Source organism: Leptodactylus fuscus, unplaced genomic scaffold (genome assembly GCF_031893055.1).
Source record: "Leptodactylus fuscus isolate aLepFus1 unplaced genomic scaffold, aLepFus1.hap2 HAP2_SCAFFOLD_245, whole genome shotgun sequence".
Classification (NCBI taxonomy): domain Eukaryota; kingdom Metazoa; phylum Chordata; class Amphibia; order Anura; family Leptodactylidae; genus Leptodactylus; species Leptodactylus fuscus.
Window position 1 is genome coordinate 88,995 of NW_027440268.1, and position 20,964 is coordinate 109,958.

At 44.6% G+C, this 20,964-nt stretch overlaps 1 protein-coding gene across 2 annotated transcripts in view; it reads left to right on the forward strand.

Annotated features, from left to right (window-relative positions):
• Positions 1–224: 224 nt before the first annotated feature.
• Positions 225–20,964, forward strand: part of TGFB1I1 (transforming growth factor beta 1 induced transcript 1) — a 38,581-nt gene continuing 17,841 nt past the window's right edge. Inside the window, exons 1-9 of one of the 2 annotated variants that reach the window (XM_075261645.1) lie at positions 225–373; positions 9,622–9,713; positions 9,828–9,949; positions 10,030–10,094; positions 10,184–10,293; positions 12,709–12,772; positions 14,323–14,401; positions 16,503–16,847; positions 20,297–20,470. In XM_075261645.1, the coding sequence (XP_075117746.1) occupies positions 9,701–9,713; positions 9,828–9,949; positions 10,030–10,094; positions 10,184–10,293; positions 12,709–12,772; positions 14,323–14,401; positions 16,503–16,847; positions 20,297–20,470 (972 nt within the window). In that variant the 5' untranslated portion in view covers positions 225–373; positions 9,622–9,700. The remainder of the gene's footprint in view (positions 374–9,621; positions 9,714–9,827; positions 9,950–10,029; positions 10,095–10,183; positions 10,294–12,708; positions 12,773–14,322; positions 14,402–16,502; positions 16,848–20,296; positions 20,471–20,964) is intronic. The other variant, XM_075261647.1, reaches the window with a different exon arrangement.

The window sequence follows — 20,964 nt, forward strand, 5'->3', positions numbered from 1 at the left end:
TACTGTGACTTAGTATGTGTGAGCTGAACATCTAGTTTTCAGGCTGTCTTTTCCTCTGCTCATGGTTTTCGTTACCCCTTCTATCTACACATGGTTTTCAGGCGGTCTCTCTCCCATCTGCACATGCTTTTCAGGCCCTCTCTCTTCCTCAGTGTTTATATCTGCCCCATAGAAGAGACTTCTGTTACCCATAAAAGGAGAAAAGGAGACGTGGAGCCCTCCCAATCCCACACTCCATCCTCATTCCTGCACTCTGCGCTCACATTCTCCTCCACACTCCTGACCCCAAGTATGTCTCAATGCTCTTTTGCAAGCTAGTTCTTTTTCCTAGAATGCTCCTATCGCCACAGAACACTTTCGTCTTATTCACACTGTAAGTTTTGCTCTCACTAGGATATCTTCTACATTTCTAGTCCGCACTCGTCAGATGACTTGCACACTCTGTTTCCTCTCTTGCCTAGACTTCAATAAGAAGACGCATTATTTATTTCTGTTTGACTGCACTCTAACAATTTCCTAATCTGTCACTCATAAAACACTCCTCTCCTGAAGATGAGAAAGTGGGTAGATTAGGGGTATTGGATTGGGGGTAAGGGTTGATGCCTCTGGATTACAGACAGGGGAAGGAGGACAAGCCTGTTATCACAATCCATCTCTCTATTGCACTCTCTCCTCATCTCTTCTCTGCACTCTTATGAACACACCAGCACTCTCACTTTTTCTATCCTTACACTGTACTTTCCTCATCTCTAGTGCCCTGTCTCAAAAATACACAACTCAACTCTTATTAACTTTTCTGCACTCTCTTCCCCAGCCTGCAATCTCCTCATTATGTTGACTCTTATCCTTTTTCTGCACTTTCTTCTCCAGTCTGCACTTTCTTCAGTATTAGGACTCATTGCTCTTCTGCACTCTTTTCTGTAGCCTGCACTCTCCTCCTTATCTGGACTCATTCCTTTTCCGCACTCTCCACTTTAGCCTGCTCTCCCCCTATTATTTGAACTCATCCCTTTTCTGCGCTCTCCTATCCAGTCTCTACTCTCTTCATTATCTGGACTCTTATCCCTTTCTGCGCTCTCCTCTCCAGTCTGCAGTCTCTTCATTATCTGGACTCTTATCCCTTTCTGCGCTCTCCTCTCCAGTCTGTACTCTCTTCATTATCTGCACTCTTATCCCTTTCTGCGCTCTCCTCTCCAGTCTGCAGTCTCTTCATTATCTGGACTCTTATCCCTTTCTGCGCTCTTCTCTCCAGTCTCTACTCTCTTCATTATCTGGACTCTTATCCCTTTCTGCGCTCTCCTCTCCAGTCTGCGCTCTCTTCATTATCTGGACTCTTATCCCTTTCTGCGCTCTCCTCTCCAGTCTCTACTCTCTTCATTATCTGGACTCTTATTCCTTTCTGCGCTCTCCTCTCCAGTCTGTACTCTCTTCATTATCTGGACTCTTATCCCTTTCTGCGCTCTCCTCTCCAGTCTCTACTCTCTTCATTATCTGGACTCTTATTCCTTTCTGCGCTTTCCTCTCCAGTCTCTACTCTCTTCATTATCTGGACTCTTATTCCTTTCTGCGCTCTCCTCTCCAGTCTGTACTCTCTTCATTATCTGGACTCTTATCCCTTTCTGCACTCTCTTCTCCAGTCTGCGCTCTCTTCATTATCTGGACTCTTATCCCTTTCTGCGCTCTCCTCTCCAGTCTGTACTCTCTTCATTATCTGAACTGTTATCCCTTTCTGCGCTCTCTTCTCCAGTCTGCGCTCTCTTAATTATCTGGACTCTTATCCCTTTCTGCGCTCTCTTCTCCAGTCTGCGCTCTATTCATTATCTGGACTCTTATCCCTTTCTGCACTCTCCTCTCCAGTCTGCAGTCTCTTCATTATCTGCACTCTTATCCCTTTCTGCTCTCTCCTCTCCAGTCTGCAGTCTCTTCATTATCTGGACTCTTATCCCTTTCTGCGCTCTCCTCTCCAGTCTGCAGTCTCTTCATTATCTGGACTCTTATCCCTTTTTGTGCTTTCCTCTCCAGTCTGTACTCTCTTCATTATCTGGACCCTTTCTGTGCTCTCTTCTCCAGTCTGGGCTCTCTTCATTATCTGGACTCTTATCCCTTTCTGCGCTCTCCTCTCCAGTCTGCGCGCTCTTCATTATCTGGACTCTTATTCCTTTCTGCGCTCTCCTCTCCAGTCTGCAGTCTCTTCATTATCTGGACTCTTATCCCTTTCTGCGCTCTCCTCTCCAGTCTCTACTCTCTTCATTATCTGGACTCTTATCCCTTTCTGCGCTCTCCTCTCCAGTCTGTACTCTCTTCATTATCTGGACTCTTATCCCTTTCTGCACTCTCCTCTCCAGTCTGCGCTCTCTTCATTATCTGGACTCTTATTCCTTTCTGCGCTCTCCTCTCCAGTCTGCAGTCTCTTCATTATCTGGACTCTTATCCCTTTCTGCACTCTCCTCTCCAGTCTCTACTCTCTTCATTATCTGTACTCTTATCCCTTTCTGCGCTCTCCTCTCCAGTCTGTACTCTCTTCATTATCTGGACCCTTTCTGCGCTCTCTTCTCCAGTCTGGGCTCTCTTCATTATCTGGACTCTTATTCCTTTCTGCGCTCTCCTCTCCAGTCTGTACTCTCTTCATTATCTGGACTCTTATCCCTTTCTGCACTCTCCTCTCCAGTCTGCGCTCTATTCATTATCTGGACTCTTATCCCTTTCTGCGCTCTCTTCTCCAGTCTGCGCTCTATTCATTATCTGGACTCTTATCCCTTTCTGCACTCTCTTCTCCAGTCTGCAGTCTCTTCATTATCTGGACTCTTATCCCTTTCTGCGCTCTCTTCTCCAGTCTGCGCTCTCTTCATTATCTGGACTCTTATCCCTTTCTGCGCTCTCCTCTCCAGTCTTCAGTCTCTTCATTATCTGGACTTTTATCCCTTTCTGCACTCTTCTCTCCAGTCTGCAGTCTCTTCATTATCTGCACTCTTATCCCTTTCTGCGCTCTCCTCTCCAGTCTGCGCGCTCTTCATTATCTGGACTCTTATCCCTTTCTGCGCTCTCCTCTCCAGTCTGCGCTCTCTTCATTATCTGGACTCTTATCCCTTTCTGCGCTCTCCTCTCCAGTCTGCAGTCTCTTCATTATCTGGACTCTTATCCCTTTCTGCGCTCTCCTCTCCAGTCTGCAGTCTCTTCATTATCTGGACTCTTATCCCTTTTTGTGCTTTCCTCTCCAGTCTGTACTCTCTTCATTATCTGGACCCTTTCTGCGCTCTCTTCTCCAGTCTGGGCTCTCTTCATTATCTGGACTCTTATCCCTTTCTGCGCTCTCCTCTCCAGTCTGTACTCGCTTCATTATCTGGACTCTTATCCCTTTCTGCGCTCTCCTCTCCAGTCTGTACTCTCTTCATTATCTGGACTCTTATCCCTTTCTGCGCTCTCTTCTCCAGTCTGCAGTCTCTTCATTATCTGGACTCTTATCCCTTTCTGCACTCTCTTCTCCAGTCTGCAGTCTCTTCATTATCTGGACTCTTATCCCTTTCTGCGCTCTCTTCTCCAGTCTGCGCTCTCTTTATTATCTGGACTCTTATCCCTTTATGCACTCTCCTCTCCAGTCTGCAGTCTCTTCATTATCTGCACTCTTATCCCTTTCTGCGCTCTCCTCTCCAGTCTGTACTCTCTTCATTATCTGGACTCTTATCCCTTTCTGCGCTCTCCTCTCCAGTCTGCAGTCTCTTCATTATCTGCACTCTTATCCCTTTCTGCACTCTCCTCTCCAGTCTGCAGTCTCTTCATTATCTGGACTCTTATCCCTTTCTGCGCTCTCCTCTCCAGTCTGCAGTCTCTTCATTATCTGAACTCTTATCCCTTTCTGCACTCTCCTCTCCAGTCTGTACTCTCTTCATTATCTGAACTCTTATCCCTTTCTGCACTCTCCTCTCCAGTCTGTACTCTCTTCATTATCTGCACTCTTATCCCTTTCTGCGCTCTCCTCTCCAGTCTGCAGTCTCTTCATTATCTGCACTCTTATCCCTTTTTGTGCTTTCCTCTCCAGTCTGTACTCTCTTCATTATCTGGACCCTTTCTGCGCTCTCCTCTCCAGTCTGTACTCTCTTCATTATCTGGACTCTTATCCCTTTCTGCGCTCTCTTCTCCAGTCTGGGCTCTCTTCATTATCTGGACTCTTATCCCTTTCTGCACTCTCCTCTCCAGTCTCTACTCTCTTCATTATCTGTACTCTTATCCCTTTCTGCGCTCTCCTCTCCAGTCTGTACTCTCTTCATTATCTGGACCCTTTCTGCGCTCTCTTCTCCAGTCTGGGCTCTCTTCATTACCTGGACTCTTATCCCTTTCTGCTCTCTCCTCTCCAGTCTGCAGTCTCTTCATTATCTGGACTCTTATTCCTTTCTGCGCTCTCCTCTCCAGTCTGTACTCTCTTCATTATCTGGACTCTTATCCCTTTCTGCGCTCTCCTCTCCAGTCTGCACTCTCTTCATTATCTGGACTCTTATCCCTTTCTGCACTCTCTTCTCCAGTTTGCGCTCTATTCATTATCTGCACTCTTATCCCTTTCTGCGCTCTCCTCTCCAGTCTGTACTCTCTTCATTATCTGGACTCTTATCCCTTTCTGCGCTCTCCTCTCCAGTCTGCAGTCTCTTCATTATCTGCACTCTTATCCCTTTCTGTGCTCTCCTCTCCAGTCTGCAGTCTCTTCATTATCTGCACTCTTATCCCTTTCTGCGCTCTCCTCTCCAGTCTGCAGTCTCTTCATTATCTGTACTCTTATCCCTTTCTGCGCTCTCTTCTCCAGTCTGCAGTCTCTTCATTATCTGGACTCTTATCCCTTTCTGCGCTCTCCTCTCCAGTCTGCAGTCTCTTCATTATCTGCACTCTTATCCCTTTCTGTGTTCTCCTCTCCAGTCTGCGCTCTCTTCATTATCTGGACTCTTATCCCTTTCTGCGCTCTCCTCTCCAGTCTGTACTCTCTTCATTATCTGGACTCTTATCCCTTTCTGCGCTCTCCTCTCCAGTCTGCAGTCTCTTCATTATCTGGACTCTTATCCCTTTCTGCACTCTCCTCTCCAGTCTGCGCTCTCTTCATTATCTGGACTCTTATCCCTTTCTGCGCTCTCCTCTCCAGTCTGCAGTCTCTTCATTATCTGGACTCTTATCCCTTTCTGCGCTCTCCTCTCCAGTCTGCAGTCTCTTCATTATCTGCACTCTTATCCCTTTCTGCGCTCTCCTCTCCAGTCTGTAATCTCTTCATTATCTGGACTCTTATCCCTTTCTGCACTCTCCTCTCCAGTCTGCAGTCTCTTCATTATCTGGACTCTTATCCCTTTCTGCGCTCTCCTCTCCAGTCTGCAGTCTCTTCATTATCTGCACTCTTATCCCTTTCTGCGCTCTCCTCTCCAGTCTGTAATCTCTTCATTATCTGGACTCTTATCCCTTTCTGCACTCTCCTCTCCAGTCTGCAGTCTCTTCATTATCTGGACTCTTATCCCTTTCTGCGCTCTCCTCTCCAGTCTGTACTCTCTTCATTATCTGGACTCTTATCCCTTTCTGCGCTCTCCTCTCCAGTCTGCAGTCTCTTAATTATCTGGACTCTTATCCCTTTCTGCGCTCTCCTCTCCAGTCTGCAGTCTCTTCATTATCTGCACTCTTATCCCTTTCTGTGCTCTCCTCTCCAGTCTGCGCTCTCTTCATTATCTGGACTCTTTTCCCTTTCTGCACTCTCCTCTCCAGTCTGTACTCTCTTCATTATCTGGACTGTTATCCCTTTCTGCTCTCTGTTCTCCAGTCTGCGCTCTCTTCATTATCTGGACTCTTATCCCTTTCTGCGCTCTCCTCTCCAGTCTGCAGTCTCTTCATTATCTGCACTCTTATCCCTTTCTGGGCTCTCCTCTCCAGTCTGCGCTCTCTTCATTATCTGGACTCTTTTCCCTTTCTGGGCTCTCCTCTCCAGTCTGAACTCTCTTCATTATCTGGACTCTTATCCCTTTCTGCTCTCTCTTCTCCAGTCTGCGCTCTCTTCATTATCTGGACTCTTATTCCTTTCTGCGCTCTCCTCTCCAGTCTGTACTCTCTTCATTATCTGCACTCTTATCCCTTTCTGCGCTCTCCTCTCCAGTCTGTACTCTCTTCATTATCTGGACCCTTTCTGCGCTCTCCTCTCCAGTCTGCAGTCTCTTCATTATCTGGACTCTTATCCCTTTCTGCGCTCTCCTCTCCAGTCTGCCGTCTCTTCATTATCTGGACTCTTATCCCTTTTTGTGCTTTCCTCTCCAGTCTGTACTCTCTTCATTATCTGGACCCTTTCTGCACTCTCCTCTCCAGTCTGTACTCTCTCCATTATCTGGACTCTTATCCCTTTCTGCGCTCTCCTCTCCAGTCTGCCGTCTCTTCATTATCTGTACTCTTATCCCTTTTTGTGCTTTCCTCTCCAGTCTGTACTCTCTTCATTATCTGGACCCTTTCTGCGCTCTCCTCTCCAGTCTGCGCTCTCTTCATTATCTGGACTCTTTTCCCTTTCTGCGCTCTCCTCTCCAGTCTGCCGTCTCTTCATTATCTGGACTCTTATCCCTTTTTGTGCTTTCCTCTCCAGTCTGTACTCTCTTCATTATCTGGACCCTTTCTGCGCTCTCCTCTCCAGTCTGTACTCTCTTCATTATCTGGACTGTTATCCCTTTCTGCTCTCTCTTCTCCAGTCTGGGCTCTCTTCATTATCTGCACTCTTATCCCTTTCTGCGCTCTCCTCTCCAGTCTGTACTCTCTTCATTATCTGGACCCTTTCTGCACTCTCCTCTCCAGTCTGTACTCTCTCCATTATCTGGACTCTTATCCCTTTCTGCGCTCTCCTCTCCAGTCTGCCGTCTCTTCATTATCTGTACTCTTATCCCTTTTTGTGCTTTCCTCTCCAGTCTGTACTCTCTTCATTATCTGGACCCTTTCTGCGCTCTCCTCTCCAGTCTGCGCTCTCTTCATTATCTGGACTCTTTTCCCTTTCTGCGCTCTCCTCTCCAGTCTGCCGTCTCTTCATTATCTGGACTCTTATCCCTTTTTGTGCTTTCCTCTCCAGTCTGTACTCTCTTCATTATCTGGACCCTTTCTGCGCTCTCCTCTCCAGTCTGTACTCTCTTCATTATCTGGACTGTTATCCCTTTCTGCTCTCTCTTCTCCAGTCTGCGCTCTCTTCATTATCTGGACCCTTTCTGCGCTCTCCTCTCCAGTCTGTACTCTCTTCATTATCTGGACCCTTTCTGCACTCTCCTCTCCAGTCTGTACTCTCTTCATTATCTGGACTCTTATCCCTTTCTGCACTCTCCTCTCCAGTCTGTACTCTCTTCATTATCTGGACTGTTATCCCTTTCTGCTCTCTCTTCTCCAGTCTGCGCTCTCTTCATTATCTGGACTCTTATCCCTTTCTGCGCTCTCCTCTCCAGTCTGCCGTCTTTTCATTATCTGGACTCTTATCCCTTTTTGCGCTTTCCTCTCCAGTCTGTACTCTCTTCATTATCTGGACCCTTTCTGCACTCTCCTCTCCAGTCTGTACTCTCTTCATTATCTGGACTCTTATCCCTTTCTGCACTCTCCTCTCCAGTCTGTACTCTCTTCATTATCTGGACTGTTATCCCTTTCTGCTCTCTCTTCTCCAGTCTGCGCTCTCTTCATTATCTGCACTCTTATCCCTTTCTGCGCTCTCCTCTCCAGTCTGTACTCTCTTCATTATCTGGACCCTTTCTGCACTCTCCTCTCCAGTCTGTACTCTCTTCATTATCTGGACTCTTATCCTTTTCTGCGCTCTCCTCTCCAGTCTGCCGTCTCTTCATTATCTGGACTCTTATCCCTTTTTGCGCTTTCCTCTCCAGTCTGTACTCTCTTCATTATCTGGACCCTTTCTGCGCTCTCCTCTCCAGTCTGCAGTCTCTTCATTATCTGGACCCTTTCTGCACTCTCCTCTCCAGCCTGCGCTCTCTTCATTATCTGGACCCTTTCTGCACTCTCTTCTCCAGCCTGCAGTCTCTTCATTATCTGGACCCTTTCTGCGCTCTCCTCTCCAGTCTGCGCTCTCTTCATTATCTGGACCCTTTCTGCGCTCTCCTCTCCAGTCTGCGCTCTCTTCATTATCTGGACCCTTTCTGCGCTCTCCTCTCCAGTCTGCGCTCTCTTCGTTATCTGGACCCTTTCTGCGCTCTCCTCTCCAGTCTGCGCTCTCTTCATTATCTGGACTCTTTTCCCTTTCTGCGCTCTCCTCTCCAGTCTGCCGTCTCTTCATTATCTGGACTCTTATCCCTTTTTGTGCTTTCCTCTCCAGTCTGTACTCTCTTCATTATCTGGACCCTTTCTGCGCTCTCCTCTCCAGTCTGTACTCTCTTCATTATCTGGACTGTTATCCCTTTCTGCTCTCTCTTCTCCAGTCTGCGCTCTCTTCATTATCTGGACCCTTTCTGCGCTCTCCTCTCCAGTCTGTACTCTCTTCATTATCTGGACCCTTTCTGCACTCTCCTCTCCAGTCTGTACTCTCTTCATTATCTGGACTCTTATCCCTTTCTGCGCTCTCCTCTCCAGTCTGTACTCTCTTCATTATCTGGACTCTTGTCCCTTTCTGCGCTCTCCTCTCCAGTCTGTACTCTCTTCATTATCTGGACTGTTATCCCTTTCTGCTCTCTCTTCTCCAGTCTGCGCTCTCTTCATTATCTGGACTCTTATCCCTTTCTGCGCTCTCCTCTCCAGTCTGCCGTCTCTTCATTATCTGGACTCTTATCCCTTTTTGCGCTTTCCTCTCCAGTCTGTACTCTCTTCATTATCTGGACCCTTTCTGCACTCTCCTCTCCAGTCTGTACTCTCTTCATTATCTGGACTCTTATCCCTTTCTGCACTCTCCTCTCCAGTCTGTACTCTCTTCATTATCTGGACTGTTATCCCTTTCTGCTCTCTCTTCTCCAGTCTGCGCTCTCTTCATTATCTGCACTCTTATCCCTTTCTGCGCTCTCCTCTCCAGTCTGTACTCTCTTCATTATCTGGACCCTTTCTGCACTCTCCTCTCCAGTCTGTACTCTCTTCATTATCTGGACTCTTATCCTTTTCTGCGCTCTCCTCTCCAGTCTGCCGTCTCTTCATTATCTGGACTCTTATCCCTTTTTGCGCTTTCCTCTCCAGTCTGTACTCTCTTCATTATCTGGACCCTTTCTGCGCTCTCCTCTCCAGTCTGCAGTCTCTTCATTATCTGGACCCTTTCTGCACTCTCCTCTCCAGCCTGCGCTCTCTTCATTATCTGGACCCTTTCTGCACTCTCTTCTCCAGCCTGCAGTCTCTTCATTATCTGGACCCTTTCTGCGCTCTCCTCTCCAGTCTGCAGTCTCTTCATTATCTGGACCCTTTCTGCACTCTCCTCTCCAGCCTGCGCTCTCTTCATTATCTGGACCCTTTCTGCACTCTCCTCTCCAGTCTGCGCTCTCTTCATTATCTGGACCCTTTCTGCGCTCTCCTCTCCAGTCTGCGCTCTCTTCATTATCTGGACCCTTTCTGCGCTCTCCTCTCCAGTCTGCGCTCTCTTCGTTATCTGGACTCTTATCCCTTTCTGCACTCTCTTCTCCAGCCTGCACTCTGTTATTGACATCCTTTTTCGCTTCCTCCCAGCTCCAGTTTCCATGCATTGACTTTGGATTTCTGGCTGCCATCGGAATTGCTTTGTGTTTTGTGAAGCTACTTGGGATCTATGGAGGATTTAGGTAAGTTGAGGTTGATCCGCCATGTAAATGATCTGTCCTGATTACTGCATGTTGAGTGATATTAGCCATAATGAATCCAGGACTGTTGTACAGCGTTTCCTATGTTCTTTCTAGATGCCCTACTTGCTGACCTGCAGGTCACATCTCCAACTCGATGTCCAGTCCTGTTAACTGACTCTCATGAATGCTCTGAGACGTGTGAACAGCGGCCTCCGCCACCACCATATGACCCTAAGGTGAGGTCAGCTCAGTCCAAGTCACATCCTCCGTACTAGTGGTCATCAACACTTCAACTTCTATCTTGCTGTATTTTTAGGTGGCCCTGCCTTTCACGAGTGCTGACCTGGAGAACCTTCCAGCAGACAAGAGCCATCTTTACAGGTCTGCTGCTCTTCAGTCATTGGACCTTGAGATAATTGTTGTCACATCTGGGTCTGCTCTTCAGTGACTTTTTAATCTTTTATTTTCAGCACAGTAAAAAAGTGCGGCCTCCCCCCTGTGTCAGCGGGTGTAGGGGGCGGCTTGTGCGAACTGGATCGGTTACTGAATGAGCTCAATGCCACTCAGTTTAATATCACAGGTATGAAAAACCTCCGATGAGTGTATTATGTATTAACCTACCCTTCATATGGTCGGTAGCTTATATTACCTTCCTCCATCAGTAATGAGACATAGAGTTGAAGGTTGGAAGGATATGTTCCATCTTGTCAGAAACCCTGAAGAGTCAGATAAAACAAGCAAAACACAACTGAGTCTGATCTATAAATGTTAAACAATTTATGGCTTGGATAGGTGAATAAAACTTCAAAATTGTATTTGGAATATTAAAAACACATATATACACAATTAGTGATGTCTCATGTAAATAAGAGAGAAACCCCCTAGGGATGACCCATATAACAACTGTGTCTTGCTCTACAATAGTTGCACAAGTTAGAAAAAATAGGGGGTTAATCAAAAGAGGCAAACCCCACTCAATGTTATAAGTAGAAGAGGGGATAACATGAACCGATGTTCTGCTCCTTCCTCCTTCACACAGCTCTAAGATGCTGCCTGAGGATATTGGTGGGAGGACACTTTAAAGCCTCATATCTCAGGATCCTTTAGAGTTATGAAGATGATCATGGATTAATTTTAAAGAGAATTTCTTCTTTAAAATGATAGTGAGATTATCATAATAGCAATTACAGATTCTGATTGATTTAGCTGTTAAATATGCTGTCAGAAATGGAGATCTGCATTAGGTTCTCAATGCCGAACATCCTTTTCACTGGCAGATTGTTCTGGATCTGTAGGGACTATCATGGTGATTTTGGTATCATTTAAAAAATGAGATTCTCTTCTTTGAAAATTAATCCAATATCAACTTCATAGCGCTAATTGATCCTGAGAAACCGGCATTAATAGCAAGGACATATTACATATGTCCTCTGCAACTAAAGTGCCAGCCTTGCCAGATGGCAGGGAAAGGGTTAAAGTCCTCCTGCAGTTGTCCGCACAGTTTAAGGTCTCTCTACCACACAGAAATAAAAACAAAGAACTAACACCCAACTCTCCTTACTTCTGTCTCAGTCCCAATCTTCAGGGAGTTGCAGGTGCAATGTAAGTGATGTCATCACATCGTACCTGCAACTCCAGGGGAAGAGAGGATGAATGGTGAAGCAGGGGGCACATGTCTCCTTGCTTCATCATTGTATGCAACTGGGGAAACCCAGTGGGACAGCATATCCAGGACTGTCACAATGGGGCCCCCTCTAACATAGGGCCCAGAGCAAGTGCACCGTTGGCCTTATGGTTAAAGCAGCTATGACTGTAGAGTGGTGTTAATCATTCACTTTATGGTTCCATCATGGAACTCACCATGGACAGTATCCTTCTGTCACCCACCACCTGTACCAGGGTGTCCCCCAGGACAGTGCCGGCCCTTCTAACCAGCCTGTGAAGTCTATTCCTGTTCCTGGCTGGTATACTACTCCCCCAGCAGACCAAACCCAAGAAGATGAAAAAGGACCTAAGAAGTGGCCCTTGGACTCATAAAGGCCCTCAGCCTCCTGAGCAGGTAGAGCCCGCTGTGGCCCTTTCTGTGCAGCACATCCAGGTGATCGGCCCAGTCCATCTTATTATTGAGGAGCACGCCCAGATACTTATAAGTCCTGACTATCTCACTGCCCGTCCCCTGGATCTCCACCAAATTTGGAGCACTTCTCCGCTTACTAAAGTCCACCACCATCTCCTTGGTCTTCCCAGCATTAATCCTGAGGTGGTTCTGCTGGGGAGAGCAGCAATAGAAAGACCTGTACTATCCTCATCAAGGCATTTAGGGTATATCAGGCAGAATATATAAGCTGCAAATTCATGACTTCATTGCAGATTTGCTGCAGGTTCTATCCTAGGTTGAAATCCTCAGGACAATTTATCCTTCAGAGATTTTTTTTCACAGTGTGAGGATGAGATTTGTTGAACTCTTTTCCTGTGGAAGGTCTGCAGCATGTACCCTAAGAGAGGGAGAAGGATAGACACTGAGGGAGTATGTCATTATAGTAGCTATACATATCCTGCTAAACTTAGAAACTCCTTGTGCCTCACATAAGTGTTACTACATGGTTATTGATATGAGGTGAATATATAGGGTTACTTACTGCAAAATAATTGATCACTTGTGCCTCATATCAAGGCTGTGTTCCCCCCGCTGCCGTAAAATAGCTTTTTCTTTTTGGAAAACTACAGTCAAAAATAATGCAAAGTGAAGCGGATGTGTGAATAGTAGGTGACCATGGTTGCCTTACATAAAGGTTACAGTCCCATGTAGCAGCCATTGGCAGATGAGAAGTGGATAAACTGCGATATTATGCAGCTCCGCGTGTTACATTACTCCTGACTGTTAATGGCTGCAGGATTACTCTGTGAATTCAGCCCTAACCCATGTCCTCTGCTCATCACTATCATTACATTGTTTCTAATGTGCCAAGTTCCTATGTTTTTTCCACCTTTTTAGATGAGATTATGTCCCAGTTTCCACCAAGAGAAAAAAACGTAACAGAAATTCCTGATGAACGGAGGTGAGAGACGAGGAACTAATCACTTATCACTTTACAGGGCGTCTCCCCAGGAAGAAAATGCTTATGAAATATTCACACTACAATCCCTAATGTGTGTTACCTCATTAGAGCAGTGACATTTTTTGTAGCTCATTATTTTTTGCATTTGCAGCCACCATTTTAGATACATTTGTTGTTTGTATTCACCACTGTGGGAAAACTGAGCCTTTGATTATGTACTGGTTTGGTAAAGGTTGCTGCTGTGCGTGAATGTGCCTGTATATAGATATGGGTCAGAAACTAAGAGGATTGGTGACATTTCTGTGACCTGTAGTTGTGGCTTTTTAGGATGAAACAGCATGAGGATTATTTCAGAAGCCTGAACTCTTGGGAATAATTTTTTGTTTTCATGAATTGTTTTTCCCCCTTGACTGTTTTTCTGAATCATTGTGGAGGACTGGCCCACCAGAGTTCTAGACAATATTCTGGTAAGACCAGGCTCCAAAAGAATAATGGTCCAGTAGAATACACCCACATTTGTTCTATGGTCTATATCCCAGGCGACGTTGTGAGGGTGGGTCCCCAGAATCATTGCATTTGGTGGACTTTAGTCCTACACTGATACTACACATTAGAATTAGCCATAACTATGAATGTGGTGAGACGGAGAGTTGATTCTTGTAGTTTGTTCATCATTCTGTAAGATGTCCTCTCAATAATGGCTTTCTTCACAGATTTCTCAAACTTTCTATCTGTTACTACAGAGTAAACTTCATACCAGTTCCACCTGGAATATGAATCCCTGATTTCTTCATTCTCCTTTTGGTTTTCATTCTAGTTAATTTCTAGCTCATAGATTTCTTCTATCATTGTACTCATTTCTGGTGAGAAGACATCTACTAATTGTCAGATCATATCAGGTATTAGGGTTATTTGATTTAGCCACATTTCCCTAATGACACGTTGGAATGGCCTTTAGAAAGCCTTTTCTAGCCCTACCTTTCCTTATCTGTTCTTCAATGTAATTTTTGAATAAAATACTTTATTCTTATATGCAAATTCTGTGCACAAGGCACAGGGGGCGTTCCACAGCACTGTCATCCCCAGTATCCCACCTCCTCCTGCTGTTACATGCCTCTTCATGTGAAGGCTTTCTCTTATTATTCTCTGCTTTGGGCCTAGAGTATAGCACATGCGTGGGATTTGCATGTACTGTACTATGGGTTGCTGCTACCGATGCTGCAAAGAGTAAAAGGAAGAGGATGCATGCAACAGCAGGAGGAGGCAGAATAACATAAGGACAGGTAGGGCTAGAAAAGGCTTTCTAAAGGCTATTCCAACGTGTCATTAGGGAAATTTGGCTAAAGCAAATAACAGATTCCCTTTAAAGCCTCATATGTGGCCATGAGCTCATCTTATTTGGTGCTCTTTGTGGTTTTCAGGCTCCATCTAGCAACATAAATAAATCTCATGGGAAATCTTTAAGTAAACGGAATAATATTGAGATGCTTAGGGTAATTCGGGCTTTATCTTCAGATTTCATGCCTGATCTATATATTTGCATATTTTAGGGCTTTGTCCGCATCATCGGCCACATTGGAACTGGATAGGCTGATGGCATCACTCTCGGACTTTCACAAACAAAACACGGTCAGGATTCTAATTTTTCTTGTCAACATGGAATCATTTTGTGATTGGTGAATACTTAACCTTTATATGGGGTTCTGCTTTGTACAGTTCATGTTATGACAGGGGGGGAAACAAAAGTTTGACTGACCATAAATATCATCACATGACACATTACACAGGTCAACAGCATTTTTGGGGCCAAAGATATTTCAACGAATTTAGGGTAACTTTGGGGTGCTGATTCTGAATATGTCATCAGTTTTGCCAGATTGGCTCAAGTTTTTGAGATTTGAGATTCCATGTTAGGATACTCCCATTTTCGTTTCTTATGCTTATTGAATCCTTGCACTTGCACTGCACAGAAATAACAGTCATCATGATGATTTTTTTGCTCTCTCCACACCATTGGAACACCAAATTTGAAGCTTTTTCTTTGTCCTTTGCTCCATTTTCGTAATAATTCGATACATGCTTTGCACACTATGTGTGGTGCCCAAGACTTGTCTTGGTCCCCAAGCATAACCTCAAAATAGGCCAAATACACTTTTTTTTATGAAGTCTGTTATGTTTCTTCTATGTTTTTGCAGTGTATATTCACCACAAATGTAACAGAATGAGTCTGGATCGTTAAGACAACTTCTTCTTGATGAGTTCATGCTTTTCATTGGAAAACAGACAACAACATAAAGTTAGTGCAAAAATCAAGCTATGAACAAACTTTTAGAACACTAATTAACAAAAAACTATATTGAGAACTGCTCAGTTCAAGTACTAATCCAAAGAAATTAATGAGATGATGCGTCGCATTTACCAACAAGTGCTATAAATAAGATACCAAAAATCTCAAAAACTTGAGCCAATCTGGCAAAACTGATAGCATATTCAGAATCAGCACCCCAAAAATACCCCAAATTCATTAAAATATTTTGGACACCAGTAAATTTTTTTTTTTGTTGACCTGTGTTATATGCACATTACAAGCCCCTTGTTCTATCGTAAAGTAAAGCCAAATTCTGGTGTTTAGGGTTAGTAAGTCTGCCACACTGTTCTTTAGAGACACTTTCTTTAGGGTTAGGATTGATCAGATCTGGAAAGGGGTAGAGGGGAATAGGGATAGCTTAGGTGTCAAGTGTTGGACGCCACTGAAGCTCGGTGTGCATAGAGTAGCCTGAGGAGCTGGTAGATATTTTACAGAAATGAAGAAGAGACTAGAAATTGGTGGAAGTGTATTAGAAACATGAAAAGAGAATGTACTTGTGGAGACATTTTCTTTATTGTGGTGCATTAATCTTGCAAGATAAGAGTTGAATGTGGAACTGAAATTTATTGAATAAAAGATGCATTTTCTTACAAATAGACCATTCTGCTCTGATTTTGGCATCTGGTAGTGATGCTCTCTTCAGTCAGAGTTTTTTTGCTGTTGGTAAGATGACATTGTTTAGTTTCGTGAACAGCTAGTTAATGCAGAGCAATGAGAAACCAAGGACGGTCATGCTTTGTAATATGCAATTATATCCAAGTCACAATCTGTTATAGAGATGGGAATGGTCTTCTTAGACAATTTCTGGAACATTGAGAGTCAGAGGAATTACTGAACTTGTGTCAACTGTTATGGAAAAATCCATCTTTTCAATTGGTTGAATATTTGTATTATTTTTTTATGGATAGGCTAGGTTAATGCCAGACATCCCTGCTTACGTTTAGAAATTGTCTGCAATTACAGTGAGTGCAATGTGTAAGGTAAATGGAGCATGGATTTTATGATTTATCCACGTCATACACATTATACACTCTATAAGCCAAGGGTCACAAGCTCTCGCTATAACTTCTTACTGGGTGTTCATGAGAAACTGCATAAGGGACACCATATTACTGCAGTGGAATTAAAGAAAAAGAATACATTCTGAGATAAAGCATTGACATACAGATGTAGCAGAGTTAACTGGAATCTTCTGTTTTTGGTTAAATTGCTGCAGTGTGATATCTTATTACAGAACACAACAACAACAAAAGAAAATCTTTGGAAAAACAAAGGCTTTGCATTGTTTTTTGTTGTCTTCTGTGATAAGATATCAGGTTGCAGCAGAAGTTGTTATTCATTGTGTATTTGTTATCACTGTAGATGTCTCTGGCACAGCAGCACCCTGAATCCTCCATCCCTAGGAGCTCAGGTGGGGGTCCTGGCTTTGGTGAAGCCATGTCTTTACCTCCTAAAAATCCTGAGATATCTGCAAATCTCAGAGATCCAGAGGCAATGAGTTCTATAATGTCTAGTTCTGGAATAAAGCAGGAAGGTTCTACTGCAGAGAAGAGAGAAGAAATGTCCCATCCCAAATGTGCGGAACCTGATGGAAAAAGTGACCTGGACTCTATGATGGTGAAACTTCAGTGTGGTCTTAAACAACAAGGAATAGAAACACTACCCAAAGGCCAGTGTGAAAGCTGCCAGCGACCCATAGCAGGACAGGTGAGGCTTCACTATACAGCTGAGGTATTCAGGCGATTGGACAGTAGATACAGCTCTTCTAAATGATCAATCTCCTGGCCAACGAATAAGGCTCCTGTGTCCATAATCTTTGCCCATGGCACATTCGCTCTGAAAGAAGCACAATCTGTCAGTAAAGGCTACAATACACTACAGTACAGAGGCAACACAAGATTACTAGGAATAAAAAAACAAACAAACAATCATCTCCTAATATTTAAAGAAAAATAAAATACCCCTCCCCCCAAAAAAAAACCCCCACCTTTCTCCTATTCCAAAATTCTTGTACATGTAAAAACATATACATGAGCATAGTGACCCACACTTTAAAACTAATGTATTAATTGCAAAAATTAAATGAAAAGTGGTCAAAAATCACATGTACTCCAGGACGATATTAGTGAAAGTACAGCTTGTACTGCAAAAAACAAGTCCACAGCCATCTCTATTGAGACAAAAGGTAAAACATTATTTGATAGTGGTGCCCCATGGTTATGAAATTCTGCATTAAGGAATAACATCAGGATGTTTATTCTGTGTAATGGTATATAGCAGGGGTCCTCAAACTATGGCCTGGGGGACACGTGGCCCAACATGGACATTTTTCCGGCCCGCCACATGAGGCCCATGCGATGTCGCCCAGATCGCTCACTAACGGGGAATCCAGTACAGGATTCCCCATTAGAGAGCGATCACTGCTTTCAGTTGTATGTGAAAATGTACATACAGCTGAAAGCAGTAAGTGTAGGCCGTGCGCCTGGGGCAGAGTGTGACCTATGCCCCGACGCAGGCGCCATGACGTAAGTCATCAGCGCCTGCAGTCTGAAGGAGGAGGAGGATGCACGGCGGCTCTTCATGGGTAAGTATAATAGAATGAGTATGTGTGTCATAATGAACATATAATAGAGTGGGGGGGTGTACTCAAGAGCATATGTGTGTGTGGGGGGGGGTTGGGGTGTACTGAGGAGCATATAATACAATTGCGGGGGCGTACTGAGGAGCATATAATACAGTGTGGGTGGGTGTACTGAGGAGTATATAATACTGTATGTTGGGAGGGTGTACTGAGGAGCATATAATACTGTGTGGGGGGCGTACTGAGGAGCATATAATACTGTGTGTGGGGAGGGGTTTGTACTGTGGAGCATATAATACAGTGTAGGGGGCGTACTGAGGAGCATATAATACTGTGTGTGGGGAGGGTGTATTGAGGAGCATATAATACTGTGTGTGGGGGGCATACTGAGGAGCATATAATACTGTGTGTGGGGAGGGTGTATTGAGGAGCATATAATACTGTGTGGGGGGCGTACTGAGGAGCATATAATACAGTGTAGGGGGGCGTACTGAAGAGCAAATAATACTGTGTGTGGGGGGTTTGTTCTGTGGAGCATATAATACTGTGTGTGGGGAGGGTGTATTGAGGAGCATATAATACTGTGTGGGGGGCGTACTGAGGAGCATATAATACAGTGTACCGGGCGTACTGAGGAGCATATAATACTGTGTGTGGGGAGGGTGTATTGAGGAGCATATAATACTGTGTGGGGGGTGTACTGAGAAGCATATAATACAGTGTAGGGGGGCGTACTGAAGAGCAAATAATACTGTGTGTGTGGGGGTTTATACTGTGGAGCATATAATACTGTGGGGGGCCTGCTGTGAAGCATATAATACTGTGAGGGGAACTACTGTGGAGTGTATAATCTTAATTTATTTTTAAACTACATTTCGGCCCGCCAGTGGTCTGAGTGACAGTGAACTGGCCCCCTGTTTAAAAAGTTTGAGGACTCCTGGTATATAGTCTAGGGAACTTCGATAAAGGATCATATAGCATAATTTCATGGCTCTGTTCAGAGTATATACATTATATTCAAGTGTAACTGTAGGCCCCAATAGACTGAGTGGATTACTTACCACAACACTGGCAGCTAGTATGGTCAGATGTTGAACTTTCTGTCTGCTCCAAGTTGTTGAACTGTGGTAACAAGTCTGTCATGAGGCTTCATTGTGATGTGGTCGGTCTCCTTGTAAAAAATTATATCCTTGGGGTCAATGTTGAACTGGGGTTCCTAGGGCCAACCGGGAGAATTCCTTCCAGGAGCCCTTACTACATGAAAATATTACCAGCCTCCAATTTATTTCACTGTTAGACTGCTGCACAACCCCTGCCTTAGACTAGGGACCCCCTTAGCTTTGTGATTGGGGCCCTGCCGTGACAGTAAAGAGATGGAGCCCAGGAGGGAGGATAGTGGTCAGTTTGCCTCTGTGGCTAGATGTCATCTACGCCCCCCCCCCATGCATCTATCAGTAGCATAACTAGCAAAGACTGGGCCCCCAAGCAGGCTTTTGACTTGGGGCCCCCACGGCAAAACGCACCCTTCCCTGGCCCCCACACAGTATAATGCCCCTTTTACACAGAATATAATGTTCCAAAGTGGCCTCCAGACAGTATAATGACCCATAACGGCCCCTCAATATGGTGTAATGTCTCATAACAACCCATCCAAACAGTACTATGTTCCAGCATGGCTCCTGCACACAGGATTATGCCACATAGTGGACCACCCATAAACAATTATACTCTGGGGTCTGAAAAGACACCAGAGTATAGTGATCGGAGATCCGGGCAGGTGACAAACATAAACAAACTTCTCCCGGGTTCCAACGCACTCCCACTGCTTTTGGCCCTCTTCAACGTTGGTATAGATGTCACATGGCTAGGCTGGTGTCACAACGCATAATGATGCCAGCTTAGCCTACGTGACGCCTGGGATTTCACCAAATAGGCTCGAAGATGCCTGGAGAATGCCGTAGCCTGGAAGAGGTGAGTAACACTGTTTTTTTATGTTCCCTCACCTCCCCTGGGACTCTGATTATTATAATTGAGGTCTGAAAAGACCCCAGAGTATAAAGATAGTAATGTTTGTTGGTGTTCGCTGTCCCGTGGCATCACTTACTGATCCCTGCTCCTGATCACAGCTGCCTCCACTTCCCCTTCTGCCTTCCAGGGGCCCCAGTGACATGATATGGGATGCAGAAAGGGAAGCGGAGGCGGCTGTGAGCAGGAGCAGGGATTGGTAAGAAAACAGGGACTTGCAAAACTGTTGTCAGCAGTGTATAGAATTACCGTAACCCCTTATATGTCACAATTATATGATTATAATTCAATGATATTTAATATTCCTCCAAAGCACTGGCATGGTGATGTCACACTAGCAGGACACTACCATGAAATATACTGGGAGTGACACTGTAAGGTGATATGGATTATATGAATTATTATATAGATGTCCCATTTTGACTTTGTCATCCATAAACCTGTCAGCTCTGAGTGTGATGTGAGCGATGTGGACTTTGTCATGAGTGTGGTAGTAGATTACATAATTACTATCCTCTACTTTCCATGGGATGTCCTTTTATTTTCTCAGGTGGTGACTGCATTAGGACATACGTGGCACCCTGAACATTTTGTGTGTGCCCACTGTAAGTCGCATATTGGAAGTACAAATTTCTTTGAGAAAGATGGACGTCCATATTGCGAAAGGGATTATTTTGCACTATATGCCCCCCGCTGTGCCTTGTGTGACCTACCCATCTTACAGGTAATTGTCCTATTAACATGTCTTAGGGAATTAGTCTTTTATACAAGACCTTTTCCTCTTTCTTTTGTGTTCATGCTCATGTTCTGTGGTTGCCATGTTGCTTCCTTTTATCTTTGTCATCCTCTTCCTGTCCTGTACATCTTCTGTTTCTTTCTTGTCAGGCAATTGGTTTTCACTTTTCTCTGGCTCTATCCCTATCTTCTTCACCTGCTTTTTCATTGTTTGCACCTTCTACTTGTCTTTCTCTTGACTAACAGGTGGCGTTTTGTAATCCTTGCCCTTGTTAGAGTCTCTTTAGATTTCAGTTTTTGGTCTTAATTTTCATAGACTGTAAGCCCTCGCGGGCAGGGCCCTCTACCCCACCGTGCCAGTCGGTCACTGTTAGTATGATATCTACCTGTATATTCTGTGTATTGTATGTAACCCCCAAATGTAAAGCACCATGGAATTAATGGTGCTATATAAATAAATAATAATAATAATAATAATAATAA